Source organism: Lepisosteus platostomus, chromosome 6, assembly GCF_059453375.1.
Source record: "Lepisosteus platostomus isolate fLepPlt1 chromosome 6, fLepPlt1.hap1, whole genome shotgun sequence".
NCBI lineage: Eukaryota > Metazoa > Chordata > Actinopteri > Semionotiformes > Lepisosteidae > Lepisosteus > Lepisosteus platostomus.
The window spans coordinates 12116676-12139597 of NC_142616.1; the positions used below are offsets into that span (position 1 = coordinate 12116676).

Genomic DNA, 22922 nt, shown 5'->3' on the forward strand with positions numbered 1-22922 from the left:
GCGGCCGGTGTACAAGGAGGTCGGCGATAAACAGTTAACAGCCTAAATGAAACCAAAATAAACGTACCCCATCCGTAACCGGCAGAAATATGCGCTTTAATATACGAGACGGATGTGTGTATATGCGTTGGTTGCATATTTCACGTTGAGTGTCGTTGTGTACGGTGACGCCCGAGACAAACTGCCGCCCTTGTGGGTGGACAATAAAGCTATATCTTTCCTTCTCTCTTTAAAACCAAAACCTCTTCCAGGAACACCTTCATAAGATGGCGGCCCTCACAGCGCAACCCCCCCCCCCCATCACCTTCTGCAACTGCCCTATTCGCTCTACGTTACCTGGAGCACGTACTCCCATCGTTACCCCGCCCCCTGACCCCGCTCGCTCCGCCCCCTTTCTCCCAACTAGTCGGTGCGAGCGGAGTCCCGGCTGCCCCGCGCCGCTACGCCTTTAATGGCAAGCGGGCCCCGCCCCCCGCCGTCACCCCGGGAGACCGAGGCCTAGCTGCCCGAGTTTCCTGCTCCCGCCCGGCCTCGCGTAGCGGCTCAGAACAAAAACACGGCGAGCAGGAGAGAGAGGGACGCAGCGAGCGCCCGGCCGAAAACACGACCCCCCCTCCCCCCCTCGGCAGAAACACGACAACGAGAACGCAGGCGGCCGCCGCCTGCTTTGGAGTTTAAACTCGGGACTTTTATTTAACTTTTTTTTTCTTCTTTAAGAAAAAACACGCCAGCAGTCCGGAGCGGAGGGGGGCGGAGAGACGGACACGCACGCAGACGGTCTCCGGTGTTTGGAAGAGCAGCGGAGCGACACCAGCCGCTGTCCGGCCCCCGCAGACCCCGCACCGCCCGGCGGAGACGCGGCTTCTCCTCGGCGGGGCTCCGGCGGAGGGGAGACGGCCGGGAGAGCCGGAGACGCCGCGACCTCAGCCTCCCCGTGAGTCCGGCTCCGCCGCCTCGCTGCCCCGCTGTCCGCGCACACGGCGCCGGGACAATAGTGAGCCAGCCCCGGGGGCCGCCGGGGTGGCTGGGGTGCCTGTTGTCGTTGTTGTTGTTTTGGGGGTGCTGCGCCGTGATGGCGATGTGATGGCGTGTCTGTGTGTCCGCGGGGGGAGCGGGCTTGCAGGGGCTGTACAGACGGGGCCTCTTGCTGACCTGCCCCCCCCCCCCGTAGGACCCCCGGGCCAGTCCGGGCTGGGGGGGCTGGGGGCGCCACGGGGGTGGCCGTGGCGAGTGCGAGCGAGGCTGCGGGACGGAGCCGAGTGTATGTGTGTGTGTGAGATGGTGGCCCGATGACCGTGTGTCCACCTCCCCCCGCCCCCGTGTCCGGAGCAGGGGCTGTCCGCCCCGGTGCCCACCCGGCCGTGGAACTCTCTCGCGGGGTGAATCGTCTTCCGGGGGCCCAGCGGAAACAGCTGCTTCTGCTGGGGGGGGTGTTTGTGTCCGTGAGCTGTGCGTGGGAGGGGATTCCGTGACCGCTTTCGCCCGCGGCCGTGCTCCGCTAGCGTGACTTTGAGGCGGTATCCTTCTGATAACCTGCGTCAGAGGGAGAACAAACATGTTGTTTTTGGAGGGGTACGGGTCTACGGCTTGTTGGTGAGGTGGACGAAGAGATCGGCCGATCAGAAAGTTACCAGTTAGTCGTTCCGAGGGTCTCAGACAGCTGTGTCCAGTTCAACAACATGGCTGGGCAGCTTGTCCCCCACCCCCACCCCCCTCTGTGTAAAGAAGAGCCTCCTGTCCTGACTGGAGGAGCTCACCCAGCTGTGTCTGGAGAGAAGCCAGGGTATCGGCTTCAACAACATGGCTGGGCAGCTTGTTCCCCACCCCCACCACCCTCTGTGTAAAGAAGAGCCTCCTGTCCTGACTGGAGGAGCTCACCCAGCTGTGTCTGGAGAGAATCCAGGGTATCGGCTTCAACAACAGGGCTGGGCAGCTTGTTCCCCACCCCCACCACTGTCTGTGTAAAGAAGAGCCTCCTCTCATCTTCCTTATTAATAATTGGCTTCGTGGACCAGTATAGCAGCTCCTCAGGTGATGCTGTTGTTGCTTTCAGGAGACCTACAAGTCCTGCAGGCACAGCACCCACAATTTGTTGAAACATTATCATACGTACCCTCTCGACCACTGACACAGCTCTGATCATAATCTCGGTTAATAACTAATCCCTTACTGCAACTTGTATCGGTCTTGCTTTCGGGGTTACTGCGCGTCTTCATGTTTAATACTGCTGTGTTTACTTTGTATTAATAACGCCAGTGTCAGTGTGTCTGTATGAACCCCTCTCTCTCAGTGCAGTGTTAATGTACTGGAGTGTCCAGTCAGTCAGTGTGTTTGTATGAACCCCTCTCTCTCAGTGCAGTGTTAATGTACTGGAGTGTCCAGTCAGTCAGCGTGTCTGTATGAACCCCTCTCTCTCAGTGCAGTGTTAATGTACTGTAGTGTCCAGTCAGTGTGTCTGTATGAACCCCTCTCTCTCAGTGCAGTGTTAATGTACTGGAGTGTCCAGTTAGTGTGTCTGTATTAACCCCTCTCTCTCAGTGCAGTGTTAATGTACTGAAGTGTCCAGTTAGTGTGTCTGTATTAACCCCTCTCTCTCAGTGCAGTGTTAATGTACTGGAGTGTCCAGTCAGTCAGTGTGTCTGTATGAACCCCTCTCTCTCAGTGCAGTGTTAATATACTGGAGTGTCCAGTCAGTCAGTGTGTCTGTATTAACCCCTCTCTCTCAGTGCAGTGTTAATGTACTGGAGTGTCCAGTCAGTCAGTGTGTCTGTATGAACCCCTCTCTCTCAGTGCAGTGTTAATATACTGGAGTGTCCAGTCAGTCAGTGTGTCTGTATTAACCCCTCTCTCTCAGTGCAGTGTTAATGTACTGGAGTGTCCAGTCAGTCAGTGTGTCTGTGTTAACCCCTCTCTCTCAGTGCAGTGTTAATGTACTGGAGTGTCCAGTCAGTGTGTCTGTATGAACCCCTCTCTCTCTCAGTGCAGTGTTAATGTACTGGAGTGTCCAGTCAGTGTGTCTGTATGAACCCCTCTCTCTCTCAGTGCAGTGTTAATGTACTGGAGTGTCCAGTCAGTGTGTCTGTATGAACCCCTCTCTCTCAGTGCAGTGTTAATGTACTGGAGTGTCCAGTCAGTCAGTGTGTCTGTATGAACCCCTCTCTCTCAGTGCAGTGTTAATGTACTGGAGTGTCCAGTCAGTCAGTGTGTCTGTATGAACCCCCCTCTCTCAGTGCAGTGTTAATGTACTGGAGTGTCCAGTCAGTCAGTGTGTCTGTATTAACCCCTCTCTCTCAGTGCAGTGTTAATGTACTGGAGTGTCCAGTCAGCGTGTCTGTATGAACCCCTCTCTCTCAGTACAGTATTAATGTACTGGAGTGTCCAGTCAGTGACTATAGGAAACCATAACGGTCTTTTTGTCATCACTTAACAGAACATCCCATTGCGAGGGGGGGAGTTTGTTTGCTGAGCACAGTGCCTCCTTGTTGTTGGACAGAGAAGACCAGAAGAGAACAAGACATCTTTTCCTCCCTCCCTTCTCCCCATCCCTTCGGCTGAAATAACAAGATCCCAGAGGCACTGGGCTGGAATCCCGAGAGTGAAAGAAACATACCCAGGGTAAGTCTGAGTTAATGTTTTACAAATGTAGAGTGAGCCCTGATTGGAGGAGCAGTGTGTCTGTCAATGACAGAGTGAGCCCTGATTGGAGGAGCAGTGTGTCTGTCAATGACAGAGTGAGCCCTGATTGGAGGAGCAGTGTGTCTCTCACTGACAGAGTGAGCCCTGATTAGGGTACTGAGGGTACTGGTGCCAGTTGTGTGAGCTTGACGCACCAGATGTGCGCGCACTCAGCCGCCACTGGAGTCCCCCGAAGTGTCGGGTCTGTCCAGTATGGCGTGTTGAGTGGAGAGCGAGGGAGAGGAGGGGGGCTCTGGAGGTTTGGGCAGGTCTCACTGGGGCCTCCGCCCAGTTTGGAAGGGGTACCCGCCTCCCCCAGCCGGGCCCGGCCTGTCCGCCCGGCTTTGCCGGCTGTGGCTCTCTGAGGGGACAGCCAGCGCCCTCTTGTGGCGAGACGCCGTCGGGGCCGGTTCACCCTCCCGTCCTGACCGCGGTGGTCGAGCTGGTCGCCTGCGTCTCGCCGGCTGGCCTTCGGGACTGCTGGCCGGCCAGCACCTTCACACTGACCCCCCCCTCCCCCAGGCACTGTAACGAAGCTCTCGTCTCTCTCCCCGCAGAGCGGCGAGCCCAGCGGCGTGGCACAAGCGATGCAGAGGAGGAGGGAGGAAGGGGACGTGGCCGAGAGGCGGGCGGCGCCGCAGATGGACGAGGAGGAGGAGGAGGTGATGATGATGATGATGAGGGAGCGGGCGTCCTCCGCCGGCGCCCGTCGGAAGCCCCCGGCGGACTTCGGCAACGGCGGCGAGGGGGTGAACTTCAGCACCAACAAGAACTCGGTGGTGTGCCTCCCGCTGGTGTCCGAGGGGCTCAAGCTGGTCTGGACCCAGTCCGACCAGACCAGGGAGCTGGACTCCATCCCCAGCCTGGTCCGCGCCTTCAACCTGTTCCCCTACCCCTCGGCGGCCGAGATCGGCGCCCTGGCGCGCGACGCCGGCCTGCCCCTGGACAAGGTCAAGGTGTGGTTCATGGTGCAGCGCATCAAGTACGGCATCACCTGGTCCTCCGAGGAGATCGAGGAGACGCGGCTGAAGCTGCGGGCGGGCGTGGGCGGCGGCGCGGAGGAGGAGTACGAGGTGGAGGAGGAGGACGAGGACGAGGAGGAGTTTGCGTACGCCGGCGGGGAGAACGGAGAGGGGCTGCCGCAGTTTGAGGTGGGAGGCGGCGACGTGGAGGACCGCGAAGACGACGACGACGACGGCGACGGCGCTGGCAGCGCCCCCCTCGAGGAGACGGGCGCGTCTCCTTTCCTCGAGCAGCCCCCCAAGTACCGCGACCCGCGCCGAGACCCGGCCCCGGCCTTTGCCTACTTCCCCGCCACCGCCCCGCCAGCCGCCCACGACCCCGACCCCTATCGCCGGCGCCCGCCCCCGCCGGAGGGCCCCGCCGTCCCCCGCCTGCCCCCGCGCCCCCACGGCCGCTACAAGAAGACGAAGGCCCAGCTGGCGGCGCTGCGGCACAGCTTCGCGCGGCACAACTTCCCCAACGAGGCGGAGCTGCGGCGCCTGCAGGAGGAGACGGGCCTGACCCGCATCGAGATCCGGAAGTGGTTCAGCGACAGCCGCTACCAGCTGCGCATCAACGGGCGCGGCGGCGGGCTGTACCGGGGCCGCGGCGCCCGGGGCGGCACGGACGCGTCCTTCTTCGAGAGCTTCCTGTCGCGCTCCCTGGAGGCCAGCGGCTTCAGCGCCCAGGCCGCCATGGCGGCGGACGCAGGCGGCAGGGACGCTGGGGCGATGGAGGAGGAGGGCGGAGGAGGAGGAGGAGGGGGGATGGCGGGGCGTGGCCTGGCGAGTGACGTGATGGGGGAGCAGTACGAGGAGGAGGAGGAAGAGGAGGAGGAGGTGGGGGTGGAGGTGGAGGCGATGGCAGCGGTGGTGGAAGAGGAGGAGGAGGAGGAGGAGGAGGGGGAAGGACAGCAGCTGCTCTTCATCAACGGCAAAGGGGAGCTGGAGACCCCGATCGCTTGCGGCTCCCCGTCGGCCCTCGTCTCCCCCGCGCCCTCGCCCTCCCTCTACCCCCCCAAACGCACCTCCTCCCCGGCCCCCCGGCCCTCCCAGCCCGGTGCCCCCCCTTCCTCCTCCTCCTCCCCCCCGCCCCCCCCGCTGCTCACGCCGAGCGGCCGGCCGCGCAAGACCAAGGCGCAGCTGGACGTGCTCAAGCAGTTCTTCCTGCGCTGCCAGTGGCCCCGCAGCGAGGACTACTCCCAGCTGGTGCAGCTCACCGGCCTGCCCCGGCCCGACGTCATCCAGTGGTTCGGCGACACGCGCTACGCCGTCAAGAACGGGCAGCTGCGCTGGGTCAAGGGCGTGTCCCTCGACCTGGCCTCCGAGATCCTGCACCAGCAGGGCGCCGGCGGCGGCGGGGGGCGGCGGCGCCGGCACGGCCCGGGGCTCAACGGCGGCGAGGGCGCGGCCCAGCCGCGGCCCGGCGGCGGCGACCTGCGGCCGCTGGAGCAGTACCTGCAGGGCACGGGCGGACTGCAGGAGCGGGACCTGGACGCGCTGTGCCGCCGGGCGAGGATGAGCTACCAGCAGGTCCGGGACTGGTTCGCCTGCCGCGAGCAGGGCGTGGCCGAGGTGGAGGTCAACCTGAGCGACGGGGAGGGCCCGGCCGACGGCAGGAAGTGAGCCGGGGAGCGGCGGGGGTCGCGCCGGACGTTTTAGCCTTGTCTTTTTAGCGACTGTTTGTAAACCGTTCGAATTCCCTGCGATTCTGGCCCCTTCGTCCGGCAGGAAAACAGAACCGGTCTTCCGTGCTGCTGCCCTCGGCGCTGTGGCTGTGGGCTGGGGAGGGAGGGAGGGAGGAGGTCTGGGGGCACTGGTCCGATGTCTCAGAGGGGGGAGGAAGGCGCCGGCGGGTGTTGGACTTGTAGTGTACTTCCGGCCGGAGGTCCAATGGCCCGTTTTTTTCGGGATCTCTCGGGGGTGCCAGCTGAAGGCTGGACCGCGCCTCGCCTCCACTTCACTGGTGATCAGCGGGACCACTGCAACCACTGGGGAGCTGGCTGTGATGCCACAAGGGCGCGTGGTCAGCAGTGCTGCCCCGCCATATCTGTGGAGTCTGCATGTTCTCCCCGGGTCTGTGTCGGTTCCCTCCGGCTGCTCCGGTTTCCTCCTACAGTCCAGGGACATCTTGGGAAAATTTAACCGGTGTGAGTTTGTGTCCTGTAGTGGACTGGAGTCTTGTGATGGACTGGTGTTCTGTCCAGGGTGTGTGTGTGCGTGTGTGTCCATCCTGTGATGGACTGGTTTCCTGTCCAGGGTGTGTGTGTGTGTGTCCTAAGGGGGCTTGGTGTCCAGCCTGTACCCTGTCTCTGTATGTGGTGTGTGTGTGTGTGTGTCCCTTGTGAGGGACTGGTGTCCAGGCTGTACCCAGCCTTGCGCCTGCTGGTTGCTGGGATAGACTCTGGCTCCCCGGCGCCACAGTTCCACCCCTGTACTGGGTGGAACTGTGGGAGAGGGGGAGGGCCTGTGAAGCTGTCTGCTTTGTTACGTCCACAGCTGTTGCTGCTCACTGCCGGTGTGCTGGCCCTTCCGGTCCAGGGTGCGAGTTCCCCAAGTGTCTTCCTGAGGACAGAGGTAGCAGGGCTCTCCCCTGCCCAGTGGCAGGAACTGGCACACTGAACGTCAAGACGGCGTTTGTATTGACCTCCTTAGCGAGCTCAGTAAACAAGCAATAAATGGGAAAACGATGATGAGCTTGGCGGGGGAATCGGCGTCTTCTCGTGTTCGTTGGGATTTCTCCAGCGGGTGGAGAGGCCGTTGCCGTTTGCACAGGTCACTGCGGGCGTTTCTGCCACCTCCCTCCGGACTCCAAGCACACGCGTGAGGTTACAGGCTCCCAGTCCGCGTCCCGGAGCTACGCCACCCCTCCTGGTTTGTGTTCTGGCTCTGTGTGCACAGCCGAGCCCTGAACTGACCGCCTGGCTGTGTGTTTTCACCTGTTGGGAGGTTGTAACGAGAGCGGGGTTTTGGAAGCAGAACAAAACCACGAACTTCAGAGTAGAAGAAATAAGTGACACTATGCATCCGTTCGCGGGAGGGGAATGTGTCCGCCTTCTGGACCTGCGCGTTGTTTCTGGCCAGCAGGTGGAAACGGAGAGTTTTGGGGCGCTCTCGGGGCGCTGTGCCGACATGAAGCCGGTGTACCGGATCCCGGTCTCTGGTTTTATGTATTTTTGGACTTTGTGGACTGGGGCCAGGGGCCGGGGACAGCGGGCTTTAATTTATTGTTCTCTCCTGCGGTGGGTCAGCGGTGGGTGGCAGAGGGGAGCCGAGGCCCGGGCGAGTCCTCCCCGCCGCGCTGCGTGTATCCTGTTCGTGAAGGAGCCCCCCGGCGAGCACAGAGCCTGTAAACCCTCTCGCAGGGCTGCTTGGTACTGCACTGTCATTTTGTACGCGTTTCTAATAAACTGACCGACGCTCTCAGAGTGGCTGTGCGCTCTCTCCCCCCCTCGGGCTGCACACACACACACACACACAACGAGAAGGGAGCTCTTGCTCCAGGACCCGAGGAGCAGGGTCAAGAAGAGCTCCAGGCTGCGCAGAGCTGCGCTCGTCACTCCACGCGGGACGCCTAGTGCCAATCCTTCACTTTATTGGTGTACACGTCGCCCGGCGCTGTGGCAGTTAAAGACTGCGGCAAGCGGTCGAGCCGCTCGAGGGCACTGAGGAGAACTGGGGGGGCGACAGTAGGAGAAGCCCGGGTTACCAGCGGGTCCCCAATGGCGGCAGCAGCGACAGACCGTTGCACTAGAGACCCGAGATCCCGGCTGTCCGGCCGGGTACTGAAACGTGGTTCTGTGCCCGGGGTGACGGAGCGAGGGAGGACGCTGGGGACCCCTGGGGTGGGGCGAGACGGAGAGTCAGCCAGTGTCCTCACAGCGCCAGGCCTCCCTCGTATCTCGTGGGTGTGTCTGAAACAGAGCACTGTTCGTTAGGATTATCATCATGACTGCGAGACGAAACACAGTCCAGAGACACACCACACACACCAGTCCATCACTGACTCAGAGACACACCACACACACCAGTCCATCACAGACCCAGAGACACACACCACACACCAGTCCATCACAGACACTGACTCAGAGACACACCACACACACCAGTCCATCACAGACCCAGAGACACACACCACACACACCAGTCCATCACAGACCCAGAGACACACACCACACACACCAGTCCATCACAGACACTGACTCAGAGACACACACCACACACACCAGTCCATCACTGACTCAGAGACACACCACACACACCAGTCCATCACAGACCCAGAGACACACACCACACACCAGTCCATCACAGACACTGACTCAGAGACACACCACACACACCAGTCCATCACAGACCCAGAGACACACACCCCACACCAGTCCATCACAGACCCAGAGACACACACCACACACACCAGTCCATCACAGACACTGACTCAGAGACACACCAGACACACCAGTCCATCACAGACCCAGAGACACACACCACACACCAGTCCATCACAGACCCAGAGACACACACCACACACACCAGTCCATCACAGACACTGACTCAGAGACACACCAGACACACCAGTCCATCACAGACCCAGAGACACACACCACACACCAGTCCATCACAGACCCAGAGACACACACCACACACACCAGTCCATCACAGACCCAGAGACACACACCACACACACCAGTCCATCACAGACACTGACTCAGAGACACACCAGACACACCAGTCCATCACAGACCCAGAGACACACACCACACACCAGTCCATCACAGACCCAGAGACACACACCACACACACCAGTCCATCACAGACACTGACTCAGAGACACACACACCAGACACACCAGGGCCAATATTCACCCCGTGTGTCCCCAGAACAGCGGGAGGACAGCTGAGGACAGAGGAAACCCCCACACACGCAGAACAGTTTTGTTCTCAGACGCGTGGCGCGAGACAGAGGGAGACGCAGGAGAGAAGACAGACGGGCTGCTTACCACTGTACTGAGATCTGGGCCCTGCCTGCTGACTGACAGGGGAGTGGAGCCAGGACACTGAGCCGGACTGGAACAGAGACGGAGTCAGAGAGCCTGGCCTGAGAGAGAGAGAGCAATACAGACACGGACTGTATGTACCCTACAGCACTAGCACTAACCCACCAGCCCAAGAAACCTCCTCATTTGAATGAGGATTAATTCGTATGAATAAGACATGGCACAGTAATAAAAGCAGTTTTACCTGTAAACAACAGCACTTCCTGTTGAGTTTGTTGGAGTTCCTGCACATTTAAAATACAAACTTCAGATTTCTCCATGGGTCTTATCTGTTATTTTGAATTCTTATACTTTATTTTTTATGCATATACTCACTGAAGGTCAAATTATATGGCGTACTTCTGCCTGACACACTGGTGGAGGAGCTAGGAGACTGAGAAAGACAGTAATCAATACACACCCACACTGACTGGACACTCCAGTACATTAACACTGCACTGAGAGAGAGGGGTTCATACAGACACACTGACTGACTGGACACTCCAGTACATTAACACTGCACTGAGAGAGAGGGGTTCATACAGACACACTGACTGGACACTCCAGTACATGAACACTGCACTGAGAGAGAGGGGTTCATACAGACACACTGACTGACTGGACACTCCAGTACATTAACACTGCACTGAGAGAGAGGGGTTCATACAGACACACTGACTGGACACTCCAGTACATTAACACTGCACTGAGAGAGAGGGGTTCATACAGACACACTGACTGGACACTCCAGTACATTAACACTGCACTGAGAGAGAGGGGTTCATACAGACACACTGACTGACTGGACACTCCAGTACATTAACACTGCACTGAGAGAGAGGGGTTCATACAGACACACTGACTGGACACTCCAGTACATTAACACTGCACTGAGAGAGAGGGGTTCATCAGACACACTGACTGACTGGACACCCCAGTACATTAACACTGCACTGAGAGAGAGGGGTTCATACAGACACACTGACTGACTGGACACTCCAGTACATTAACACCGCACTGAGAGAGAGGGGTTCATACAGACACACTGACTGGACACTCCAGTACATTAACACTGCACTGAGAGAGAGGGGTTCATACAGACACACTGACTGGACACTCCAGTACATTAACACTGCACTGAGAGAGAGGGGTTCATCAGACACACTGACTGACTGGACACCCCAGTACATTAACACTGCACTGAGAGAGAGGGGTTCATACAGACACACTGACTGACTGGACACTCCAGTACATTAACACTGCACTGAGAGAGAGGGGTTCATACAGACACACTGACTGGACACTCCAGTACATTAACACTGCACTGAGAGAGAGGGGGTAAGACTCACAGTAATATTGTCAGACAGGTTGGCTCTGTATCTCTCCAGTGAGTCAGTGTTGGAGTGGCTGAAAGATAAGACACACCTTGAAGCGATCTCTACCCCCTGACGGTGGAGGAGACTCTGGACTGAGACAGCGGGTGTGGGGGCAGCTCCTGGGGGGGCCTGGTCTCTCTTACCTGTCTGCGAGGCCATGGGGCCTGGGAGTCACTGCGGGAAACAGGGAAACAGGAGACTCAGCCCAGTCAGCACACACAAAGACAGCCCCCCTAGAGACAGTGAAACAGCAGGGAGTCCTGGGGGACAGGCGGACGACTGGAGGTGTCGAAACGGGGCGCTCGGGAAGGGGTCTGCGTCCCTGCAGGGGGACCTGAGAGCCTGGCCGGCCCGGGACACTGAGGATCTGGCTCAGAAATAGGGGGACCCACAGTGGGGCTCAGGGGTTTAGGGGCTGAGGGGTTCAGGGGCTGAGGGGCTCAGGGATTCAAGGGCTCAGGCAGCTGTTTGGTGTTTGGCGCAGGATGTAGGAGTTTACAGGTCGACCTGCATGCTGAAAGCCACACTGTCACAAGTACGAACATAGAAAAGATCAGGAAATGACCAAGTGTAATAATCAGTACGTAAAATAAATAATCGTAACACCCCCTTGGAAGTGATTCCTGCAGAATATACCCCAGCGGTTGGTCTGGACAGAGGCACCGAATTCTCTGTTCTCAGGCACAGCTTTGGTGAAAAGAGTAATCATTCAAGCTCACTGGGTTAACCCAATATTTCTTAATGGTGACGATACACAACACACGTTTCCCTGTGTACAAATGTTCAAATAAGACGTCCCAGAGACCCACTGTTACAGACCCACATACAGACCGCTGCTCAAGCGTGCCAAACCGGTTTTGAAACAGATCAGGGTATGGCCAGAGGGAGCCACTTCAGCATTACAGGACTGGTTTGAGCACACACACTGGAGTATGTGCAGGGAGGCCGCTACCTATGAAAACGACATCAATCGAGAGGAGTATGCAGCACCTGCGTCGAGCTACATCAACAAGTGCGGAGATGATGTCCCCGTCTCTAAATCCGTCATCACATGGGCCAGCCAGAAACCAGGGCCGAGACCTCGCAGCGCAGCATTCGGATCAGGTGACCAGGAAGCCCTTGGGACTGCCAGGGCCGACCTGCCTGGCGCCACCAGGGAGGCAAAGCGCAACTGCGCGCGGAAGACCCGCGGCCACCAGAGACCCGCGGCGCCTGTGGCCAGGTATCCAGGCCAGTACCGACTACGGGACTCCTCCACGCGCCGGTGAGGGAGGTGCCTTACTTCCGGATGTGCTGAATGACGGTTGTGCGCGATCTGAGGCACTAAACACAGTGCCTGCGGGAAAGCCCATACCTCCTGCCCATACCTCCTGCCCGCAGCTGATGTGAGGGAGACACTAGCAGAAGTTAACCCAGGTCAGGCTGCTGGACCTGACCAGTATCTCCCTGGGCCAGGCGGTCATCCCTGTCTGTTTCAGGACCAGCATGACTGTACCAGTGCCGAAGAAGTCTACTGTGTCCTGTCTCAGTGCCTATCGGCTTGTGGCGCTCACACCAGTTATCACGAAGTGCCTCGAGAGGCCGGTCATGGGTCACATGACTCCCCACCCCTCTGGGCGCCCTCCAGTTCGCGCATCGTCCCAGCCGGTCTACCCATGATGCCGTATCCCTCGCCCTTCACCTGGCCCCGTCCCTTCTGGATAAGTGGGATGCTTGTGTAAGAACGCTGTTCATAGACTTCAGCTCAGCATTCAACACAATCACCCCCCAGAAACTGATAGAAAAACTGAGCTTGCTGAACCTTAACACCTCCCTCTGTAACTGGATCCTGGACTTTCTGACCTAGAGACCCCAGACAGTGCGGACTGGAAACAACATCTCTAGTACCATGATAATGAACACCGGAGACCCCCCCAGGGCTGTGAACTCAGCCCACTCCTGTTCAATTCAATTCAACTTTATTGTCATTAAACTTACACAGGTGCACAGTATAATGAAAAGTGTTTCTCATTAGTCACTCAGGTGCATTATATAAATAGGACAGAAGATAAGACAATAGACAGTAACACAATAGCAATAACAGTAACATGTAATAACATAACATAAATAACACGCTGATGACTCATGACTGCACTGGTAAGCACAGTGCAAATGACATCATCAAGTTTGCTGATGACACGACAGTGGTGGGCCTCATCAGTAACCACGATGAGGCACCATACAGAGAGGAGGTGGAGCAACTAGTGGACTGGTACTGCACATCAACGGCTCTCCTGTGGGGATCGACACTTGATCATTTACATGAGCGTTTGCTTTGACCACTGAATCTGGGACCACTGCATCTCAGCCAGCATCCCCTTGTTGTGAAACTGGCCTTTGACACTGCCAGGAGCTGCTGATTGTATCTAGATTCTCAGAGACCCTTCAGCACCATACCCATGACATTGTGCGGGAAGCCAGGGGGCTTCGGAGGGGTGTCAGTACCTGGAGAGGTGATGGCCACCGGTCGAGTCAGCCTGTCGGGCCTGGAAGAGAGACACAGCGTTTGACACAATCACCTCTCTCCTGTCACTACAGCTACACTCCTGTCACCTGGAGACACTGTGTCACTGTCACTACAGTCTCCAGCTACACTCCTGTCTCTCGGAGACACTGCGTCACTGTCACTACAGTCTCCAACTACACTCCTGTCTCTCGGAGACACAGTGTCACTGTCACTAGTCTCCAGCTACACTCCTGTCTCTCGGAGACACAGTGTCACTGTCACTACAGTCTCCATCTACACTCCTGTCTCTCGGAGACACAGTGTCACTGTCACTACAGTCCCCAGCTACACTCCTGTCTCTCGGAGACACTGCGTCACTGTCACTACAGTCTCCAACTACACCCCTGTCTCTCGGAGACACAGTGTCACTCTCACTACAGTCTCCAGCTACACTCCTGTCTCTCGGAGACACAGTGTCACTGTCACTACAGTCCCCAGCTACACTCCTGTCTCTCTGAGACACAGTGTCACTGTCACTAGTCTCCAGCTACACTCCTGTCTCTCGGAGACACAGTGTCACTGTCACTACAGTCTCCAGCTACACTCCTGTCTCTCGGAGACACAGTGTCACTGTCACTACAGTCCCCAGGTACACTCCCGTCTCTAAGAGACACTCCTTCACTGTCACTACAGTCTCCAGCTACACTCCTGTCTCTCGGCGACACAGTGTCACTGTCACTACAGTCCCCAGCTACACTCCTGTCACCTGGAGACACAGTGTCACTGTCACTACAGTCTCCAGCTACACTCCTGTCTCTCAGAGACACAGTGTCACTGTCACTACAGTCTCCAGCTACACTCCTGTCTCTCGAAGACACTGCGTCACTGTCACTACAGTCTCCAGCTACACTCCTGTCACCTGGAGACACTGCGTCACTGTCACTAGTCTCCAGCTACACTCCTATCACTCGGAGACACAGTGTCAGTCTCACTACAGTCTCCAGCTACACTCCTGTCTCTCGGAGACACTGCGTCACTGTCACTACAGTCTCCAGCTACACTCCTGTCTCTCGGAGACACAGTGTCAATCTCACTACAGTCTCCAGCTACACTCCTGTCTCTTGGAGACACAGTGTCACTGTCACTACAGTCCCCAGCTACACTCCTGTCTCTTGGAGACACTGCGTCACTGTCACTAGTCTCCAGCTACACTCCTGTCTCTCGGAGACACTGCGTCACTGTCACTACAGTCCCCAGCTACACTCCTGTCTCTCGGAGACACAGTGTCACTGTCACTACAGTCTCCAGCTACACTCCTGTCTCTCACAGACACTGTATTTGTTGTTACTACAGTCTCCAGCTACACTCCTGTCTCTCGGAGACACTGCGTCACTGTCACTACAGTCTCCAGCTACACTCCTGTCTCTCGGAGACACTGCGTCACTCTCACTACAGTCCCCAGCTACACTCCTGTCTCTCGGAGACACTGCGTCACTGTCACTACAGTCTCCAACTACACTCCTGTCTCTCGGAGACACAGTGTCACTGTCACTACAGTCCCCAGCTACACTCCTGTCTTTCGGAGACACTGCATCACTGTCACTACAGTCCCCAGCTACACTCCTGTCACCTGGAGACACAGTGTCACTGTCACTACAGTCCCCAGGTACACTCCCGTCTCTCAGAGACACTCCTTCACTGTCACTACAGTCTCCAGCTACACTCCTGTCTCTTGGAGACACAGTGTCACTGTCACTACAGTCCCCAGCTACACTCCTGTCTCTCGGAGACACTGCGTCACTGTCACTACAGTCCCCAGCTACACTCCTGTCTCTCGGAGACACTGCATCACTGTCACTACAGTCTCCAGCTACACTCCTGTCTCTCGGAGACACTGCATCACTGTCACTACAGTCTCCAGCTACACTCCTGTCTCTCGGAGACACTGCGTCACTGTCACTACAGTCTCCAGCTACACTCCTGTCACCTGGAGACACTGCGTCACTGTCACTAGTCTCCAGCTACACTCCTATCACTCGGAGACACAGTGTCAATCTCACTACAGTCCCCAGCTACACTCCTGTCTCTCGGAGACACTGCGTCACTGTCACTACAGTCTCCAGCTACACTCCTGTCTCTCGGAGACACAGTGTCAATCTCACTACAGTCTCCAGCTACACTCCTGTCTCTTGGAGACACAGTGTCACTGTCACTACAGCCCCCAGCTACACTCCTGTCTCTTGGAGACACTGCGTCACTGTCACTAGTCTCCAGCTACACTCCTGTCTCTCGGAGACACTGCGTCACTGTCACTACAGTCCCCAGCTACACTCCTGTCTCTCGGAGACACAGTGTCACTGTCACTACAGTCTCCAGCTACACTCCTGTCTCTCACAGACACTGTATTTGTTGTTACTACAGTCTCCAGCTACACTCCTGTCTCTCGGAGACACTGCGTCACTGTCACTACAGTCTCCAGCTACACTCCTTTCTCTCAGAGACACTGTACCACTACTTCCCCTTAGTCAAACCGATGCAACATTTTTCTCCCTCATCCCCCTGATCCACGCAGTGGGGCTGCTGGTGCATAATGTCTGCTGATTGTCATCCAGGAGGGGGGACACGGCACCTAAGTGGTGAAGCGATCTGGAATCCATGAGAAGTGTTATACTGAGGGATGAAAAGTGCATGAGAAGTGTTACAGTGGAGGATGAAGAGTGGTGGAGAATCTACAGCAGTGTTGTTATTAATAACAGGGTGACAGACACAAGCTGGGTCCCGTGCGCTGTAACGCATACGGCCTCCATCGCTTGTGAGAGCCGGCTAACCAGCGTGGTGACGTCACCGCCCTTCCCTGTGGATTAGAGGGACCGCAGCCGCCGGGCTGAGGGGAGATCTCCCTTTGGCTCAAGCGGCTGGGTCCCTGTTGAGTGATGCTGGAGGCCTGGGTTCGAGTCCCTGATGGTGGGGGGCTGACCTATGCGGCAGTGGTGAGGGTGCCCACGTGAACCCTGAAGCGTTATAGTGTGCTATCACACCGAATGGAGATGTCCGTGTACTGATATTTGAGAACTGACCCTTTGTCAACAAAAAAAATGAAACTCATCAGCTTTCACTGTCATTATCTCATTACCTGTCCTTGGACCTGAAAGTAAAGCACAGAAGAATGTTCTTTGTTTAAACTAAATCAAGAAAAGCACATTGCCACACATTGTGCAAACAAAAGAGAAGAGTTCACAATCTTTATAGCAATTGCAATTAACACCAATACCTGTTTGCTTGCAAAGGCAGAGGTGAGATCTAAAAGCAAGAAATGAGAGAGGAATTAATCCAAGAGAAAATGGCTGACTGGACACTGTAGTAGGAAGGGAGGGAAAAAATTAAATTGTACAACACACCCTGCTCTGAGATAAAAGCTTCTTCATCTCCGAGATCTGCTTTCTCAGTTCAGAGACCTCCCTGAGAAAAAAAGAACAACACACTCACTGACTGGACACTGGACACATTAACACTGGACACATTAACACTGCACTGAGAGAGAGGGGTTCATACAGACACACTGACTGGACACTCCAGTACATTAACAATGCACTGAGAGAGAGGGGTTCATACAGACACACTGACTGACTGGACACTCCGGTACATTAACACTGCACTGAGAGAGAGGGGTTCATACAGACACACTGACTGACTGGACACTCCGGTACATTAACACTGCACTGAGAGAGAGGGGTTCATACAGACACACTGACTGACTGGACACTCCAGTACATCAACACCGCACTGGGAGAGAGGTCTAGAACCTGTGTCTGTCCTTGTGCAGCTGCTCCAGCTGCTTCTCCAGCTCGCAGTGCCGGTGCTTGAAGAAGGCCACCGCTCTCTCCCTGTGGCTGCGCTGGAAGGCGGAGACCTGCGGGGCCGGCAGGAGAGAGCCCCAGGTCACTCACACGAAGTCCTCTAGACCAGTGCGGCGCGCAGGAATTGACAGGAGACAGAAACCAGGGTGCGTGTGACCCCCGGAGGCGCCGGTATCAGGGAGACGGTTAGTGAGCGACCCGGCCAGTGGGGGCTCCTCCCCCCGAGTCTGTGGGTCACAAACACGGGAATGAAGACTGCTGGGACAGGGAGTGAGCGAGTCATGGGGCTGCTGCCCCGGGCTCCTGAAGTGGCTTGGGTTTTCACAGCCAGCAGCTGTAGCGCCCTGCAGCTCACAGCTGACAGCCCCCTGAAGCTCAGCAGTGTGAGCCTGGCCAGTACCTGGGTGGGAGACCCAGTGGGGCCAGTAGGGGGCGCTCACCCTGCAGGCTGTGTGGGTCCTAACGCCCCAGCACAGTGACGGGGACACTAGACTGTAAACAAGGCGCCGTCCTTCAGATGAGACGTGAAACGGAGGTCCTGCCTCTCTGTGGTCAGTCAAGACCCCGGGGTGTCTCTCAGAAAGAGTAGGGGTGTGACCCCAGTGTCCTGGACAGACTCCCCCTGGTCTTTACCAGTCATGGCCTCCTAATCACCCCCCTCTCTGAACTGGCCTCATCACTCTGCTCTCCTCCCCACGGAGAGCTGGAGCATCATCACACTGGGGGGGTGGAGGGGATCCCCAGTACTGGACAGCGCTGGGAGAGGGGTGGAGTGTCCAGAAAGGCGCTATAGAGGTGCAGAGGAGTCTGGTTGTAATATTCCTGGGGGGTCCCCCCTCAGAGACAGAGGGGGACAGGGACTGACCTTGGAGATGTGCTGCAGGCGGCCTCTGCACAGCTCCCCCAGGTCTTTAAAATACACCTGCTCCTCGGGCTTGAGCTGCGGGACGGAGCAGAGGACAGGTAGTGAGAGACAAGGGCGCGCCCCCCCGCCCCGAGGGCAGCGGCGCCTGCGCTGTGCTCACCTTGCCGGACAGCTGGAGGTACCTGCAGGCCGCTCCGCACACGCTGCACTTGTCTGCAGGAGACACACACACACACTCACACAGGAGGGGCTCAGGAACAACCAGCTCACATCCGCGTGACCGTCAGGGCGAGAGTCCTCGGGGTGTCAGTCAGGGTGTCAGTCAGTCGGAGTGCGAGTCCTCAGTGTGTCAGCCAGTCAGGGAGTGAGTCAGTGGGGGTGTCAGCCAGTCGGAGTGCGAGTCCTCAGTGTGTCAGCCAGTCAGGGAGTGAGTCAGTGGGAGTGTCAGTCAGTCGGAGTGAGAGTCCTCAGTGTGTCAGCCAGTCAGGGAGTGAGTCAGTGGGGGTGTCAGTCAGTCGGAGTGAGAGTCCTCAGTGTGTCAGCCAGTCAGGGAGTGAGTCAGTGGGGGTGTCAGTCAGTCAGAGTGAGAGTCCTCAGTGTGTCAGCCAGTCAGGGAGTGAGTCAGTCGGGGTGTCAGTCAGTCGGAGTGCGAGTCCTCAGTGTGTCAGCCAGTCAGGGAGTGAGTCAGTGGGGGTGTCAGCCAGTCGGAGTGCGAGTCCTCAGTGTGTCAGCCAGTCAGGGAGTGAGTCAGTGGGGGTGTCAGTCAGTCGGAGTGCGAGTCCTCAGTGTGTCAGCCAGTCAGGGAGTGAGTCAGTGGGGGTGTCAGCCAGTCAGGGAGTGAGTCAGTGGGGGTGTCAGCCAGTCGGAGTGAGAGTCCTCAGTGTGTCAGGCAGTCAGGGAGTGAGTCAGTGGGGGTGTCAGTCAGTCGGAGTGCGAGTCCTCAGTGTGTCAGGCAGTCAGGGAGTGAGTCAGTGGGGGTGTCAGTCAGTCAGAGTGCGAGTCCTCAGTGTGTCAGCCAGTCGGGGAGTGAGTCAGTGGAGGTGTCAGTCAGTCGGAGTGCGAGTCCTCAGTGTGTCAGCCAGTCAGGGAGTGAGTCAGTGGGGGTGTCAGCCAGTCAGGGAGTGAGTCAGTGGGGGTGTCAGTCAGTCGGAGTGCGAGTCCTCAGTGTGTCAGCCAGTCAGGGAGTGAGTCAGTGGGGGTGTCAGTCAGTCGGAGTGAGAGTCCTCAGTGTGTCAGCCAGTCAGGGAGTGAGTCAGTGGGGGTGTCAGTCAGTCGGAGTGAGAGTCCTCAGTGTGTCAGCCAGTCAGGGAGTGAGTCAGTGGGGGTGTCAGTCAGTCGGAGTGCGAGTCCTCAGTGTGTCAGCCAGTCAGGGAGTGAGTCAGTCGGGGTGTCAGTCAGTCGGAGTGCGAGTCCTCAGTGTGTCAGCCAGTCAGGGAGTGAGTCAGTGAGGGTGTCAGTCAGTCGGAGTGCGAGTCCTCAGTGTGTCAGCCAGTCAGGGAGTGAGTCAGTGGGGGTGTCAGTCAGTCGGAGTGTGAGTCCTCAGTGTGTCAGGCAGTCAGGGAGTGAGTCAGTGGGGGTGTCAGCCAGTCAGGGAGTGAGTCAGTGGGGGTGTCAGCCAGTCGGAGTGCGAGTCCTCAGTGTGTCAGCCAGTCAGGGAGTGAGTCAGTGGGGGTGTCAGTCAGTCGGAGTGCGAGTCCTCAGTGTGTCAGCCAGTCAGGGAGTGAGTCAGTGGGGGTGTCAGTCAGTCGGAGTGAGAGTCCTCAGTGTGTCAGCCAGTCAGGGAGTGAGTCAGTGGGGGTGTCAGTCAGTCGGAGTGCGAGTCCTCAGTGTGTCAGCCAGTCAGGGAGTGAGTCAGTGGGGGTGTCAGTCAGTCGGAGTGCGAGTCCTCAGTGTGTCAGGCAGTCAGGGAGTGAGTCAGTGGGGGTGTCAGTCAGTCAGAGTGCGAGTCCTCAGTGTTTCAGCCAGTCGGGGAGTGAGTCAGTGGAGGTGTCAGTCAGTCGGAGTGCGAGTCCTCAGTGTGTCAGCCAGTCAGGGAGTGAGTCAGTGGGGGTGTCAGTCAGTCGGAGTGAGAGTCCTCAGTGTGTCAGCCAGTCAGGGAGTGAGTCAGTGGGGGTGTCAGCCAGTCGGAGTGAGAGTCCTCAGTGTGTCAGCCAGTCAGGGAGTGAGTCAGTGGGGGTGTCAGTCAGTCGGAGTGCGAGTCCTCAGTGTGTCAGCCAGTCAGGGAGTGAGTCAGTGGGGGTGTCAGTCAGTCGGAGTGTGAGTCCTCAGTGTGTCAGGCAGTCAGGGAGTGAGTCAGTGGGGGTGTCAGCCAGTCGGGGAGTGAGGTGGGGCTCTGCCGGTGGTACCCCAGCCTCCTGAGAGCTGTCCCGGCGGGCCTGCCCGGCGGTACCTGGAGTGGCACAGGCCCCTCCACAGAAGATGTGCCCACAGCTGGACACGCAGAAGCCGGGCCCCTCCGTGCGGAAGCAGCTGTTGCAGTGGAACCAGTCCATGGCCAGGTCACTGCAGCGCTGGGGAGGGGAGGAAGGACACAGACCGGGCCGGTGAGACTCTGCTCCCTCCTCTGCCTCGCTCTGCGGCCGCCAGCAGCCTGTCGCCAGCTACAAGCACGAGCACATGCTGTCTACAGACACGCGATTCCTCCCAGAAAAGAAACATCTCTGTAACGCAGCAGGATGGCACAGTGGCCAGGATTGCTCCCACAGAGCGCTGGGGACTGGGGTTCAACTCCAGAACTGGGGTGCTGTCTGTGTGGAGTTTGCATGTTCCCCCTGTGGGTTTCCTCCAGGTGTTCTCGTTTCCTCTCACAGTTCAAAGTCTTGGTGTGAGTGTGTGTGTGTGTGTCCAGGCTGTACCCTGTCTCTGTGTCTGGTGTGTGTGTGTGTCTGTGTCCAGGCTGTACTCTGTCTCTGTGTCTGGTGTGTGTGTCTGTGTCCAGGCTGTACCCTGTCTCTGTGTCTGGTGTGTGTGTGTGTGTCCAGGCTGTACTCTGTCTCTGTGTCTGGTGTGTGTGTGTGTCTGTGTCCAGGCTGTACTCTGTCTCTGTGTCTGGTGTGTGTGTGTGTGTCCAGGCTGTACTCTGTCTCTGTGTCTGGTGTGTGTGTGTGTCTGTGTCCAGGCTGTACCCTGTCTCTGTGTCTGGTGTGTGTGTGTGTCCAGGCTGTACCCTGTCTCTGTGTCTGTGTGTGTCCAGGCTGTACCCTGTCTCTGTGTCTGGTGTGTGTGTGTGTGTGTGTGTGTGTGTGTGTGTGTGTGTGTGTCCAGGCTGTACCCTGTCTCTGTGTCTGTGTGTGTCCAGGCTGTACCCTGTCTCTGTGTGTGTGTGTCCAGGCTGTACCCTGTCTCTGTGTGTGTCCAGGCTGTACCCTGTCTCTGTGTCTGGTGTCTGTGTGTGTCCAGGCTGTACCCTGTCTCTGTACCCTGTAGCCTACAGTGCTGATAGACTCCAGCTCTCCTGGCCCTGTATTGGATGAGGCTGTGAGAGGATGGATGGAACAGCTCTTTTTGACAACCTTCTAGGACTTTTCAATGTCAAGGTCTAAGAAAGTGCTTATTTTAATTATTATACAAGATTTTTATAATGGTAGTAAGTCATGAATGAATATTGCATTAATTTCCTTTGATAAAATACAAAATTCCATTGTTTAAAAAAAGATGCATTTTCTTATTTGACTGAGTAAATGACTGGGTCTGCTTCAGTAACCGAACCAGGGCAGGTCTTGATCTTCATGTTCAATATTACCCGGGCGCCTGTTACAGTCCAGACTGCCCGCTCCCCACAGTATTACTGACGGTGAGCCGTTTCTGTGTCAAAAACACGCCGGGGCCTCCTCAGTCTGTCGGTTTGGATCAAAATGCGCCTTTACAGACATCGGGCTGACACGTAATCTAAAAACCGCACTACCCTTCACGAAAAAAAAAAACTAAAATGAAAAAAAAAACGAAGGATAAGCGCGACCTACTAAAACCAGTACGAAAAGAGGAAGTGAGCGGCGTCACGTACCCGGTCTCCGGGGGTAGGAAGGCTCTGGGGTGGAAAAGTAAGTGAAATAAAGTGATAAAAACTCGTCAGTTGTGTCCGCGCTCGGAGACGGCGCCTCGCTCACGCGCACCTTCCCGCCGAAAACCCGACCTCGAGGGCAGAGGCGAGACGGCTCTTGGCAGCGCGCATGCGCACTGGGGGGTGTGAGGAACACGAAGATGCTCGCCGGGTCTTGGGATCGCGCCTGCGCACTGTGAGCAAGACTAAGGGGGGGGGGGGGGGGGGGGATGGGGCGCTAGCCGAGCGAGCTCGCCGTCAGGGCGGAAGTGTGTGCGGCCGGAACCGGAAAGAGAGAATGCGACGGACTCTGGTCACTCTCTTTTCTGCACAAGGTTTGTTTACAAAAACAAACACGGCAACAGCAGTAATATGACCTTCAGATTTAGACGGCATCATGAACATACGCTTGAGTTTAAAAAATCTGTCTTTGGCCTTGGGGATATATGGAGTTTTTGATTTTGTCTGACTCTAAACAGTCTGACCCAAATATTATGACACACACCTCCATACACACTCACACACAGACACATAGTGTCAGATATATAGACACACTCACGCAAAGAGACACACAAACTGACACAAGCAAAAT

The 22922-nt window shown here is 57.1% G+C and overlaps 2 protein-coding genes across 3 annotated transcripts; one reads left to right on the plus strand and one right to left on the minus strand.

The window, feature by feature from the left end:
• Positions 1 to 433: 433 nt before the first annotated feature.
• Positions 434 to 8102, plus strand: homeza (homeobox and leucine zipper encoding a). The gene is made up of 3 exons (XM_088634293.1): positions 434 to 934; positions 3431 to 3615; positions 4233 to 8102. Exon 3 carries the CDS (start codon positions 4263 to 4265, stop codon positions 6300 to 6302), a length of 2040 nt encoding a protein of 679 aa, XP_088490419.1. The 5' UTR covers positions 434 to 934; positions 3431 to 3615; positions 4233 to 4262; the 3' UTR covers positions 6303 to 8102.
• Positions 8103 to 8254: 152 nt separating this feature from the next.
• On the minus strand, positions 8255 to 22881 carry rnf212b (E3 ubiquitin-protein ligase RNF212B). Of its 2 annotated transcripts, XM_088634299.1 has the most exons (15): positions 22295 to 22881; positions 20681 to 20801; positions 18452 to 18504; positions 18292 to 18366; positions 17373 to 17479; positions 16968 to 17028; positions 16841 to 16869; positions 16703 to 16714; positions 13569 to 13609; positions 11228 to 11258; positions 11058 to 11115; positions 10045 to 10102; positions 9914 to 9953; positions 9673 to 9770; positions 8255 to 8590 (listed from the first exon to the last, which is right to left on the minus strand). In XM_088634299.1, exons 2-15 carry the CDS (start codon positions 20781 to 20783, stop codon positions 8553 to 8555), a joined length of 804 nt encoding a protein of 267 aa, XP_088490425.1. In that variant the 5' UTR covers positions 20784 to 20801; positions 22295 to 22881; the 3' UTR covers positions 8255 to 8552. The 2 variants fall into 2 exon arrangements, with proteins under 2 accessions (XP_088490425.1, XP_088490426.1); XM_088634300.1 differs by lacking the exon at positions 16703 to 16714 and having other exon boundaries at positions 22295 to 22879.
• Between the last annotated feature and the right edge of the window lie 41 nt (positions 22882 to 22922).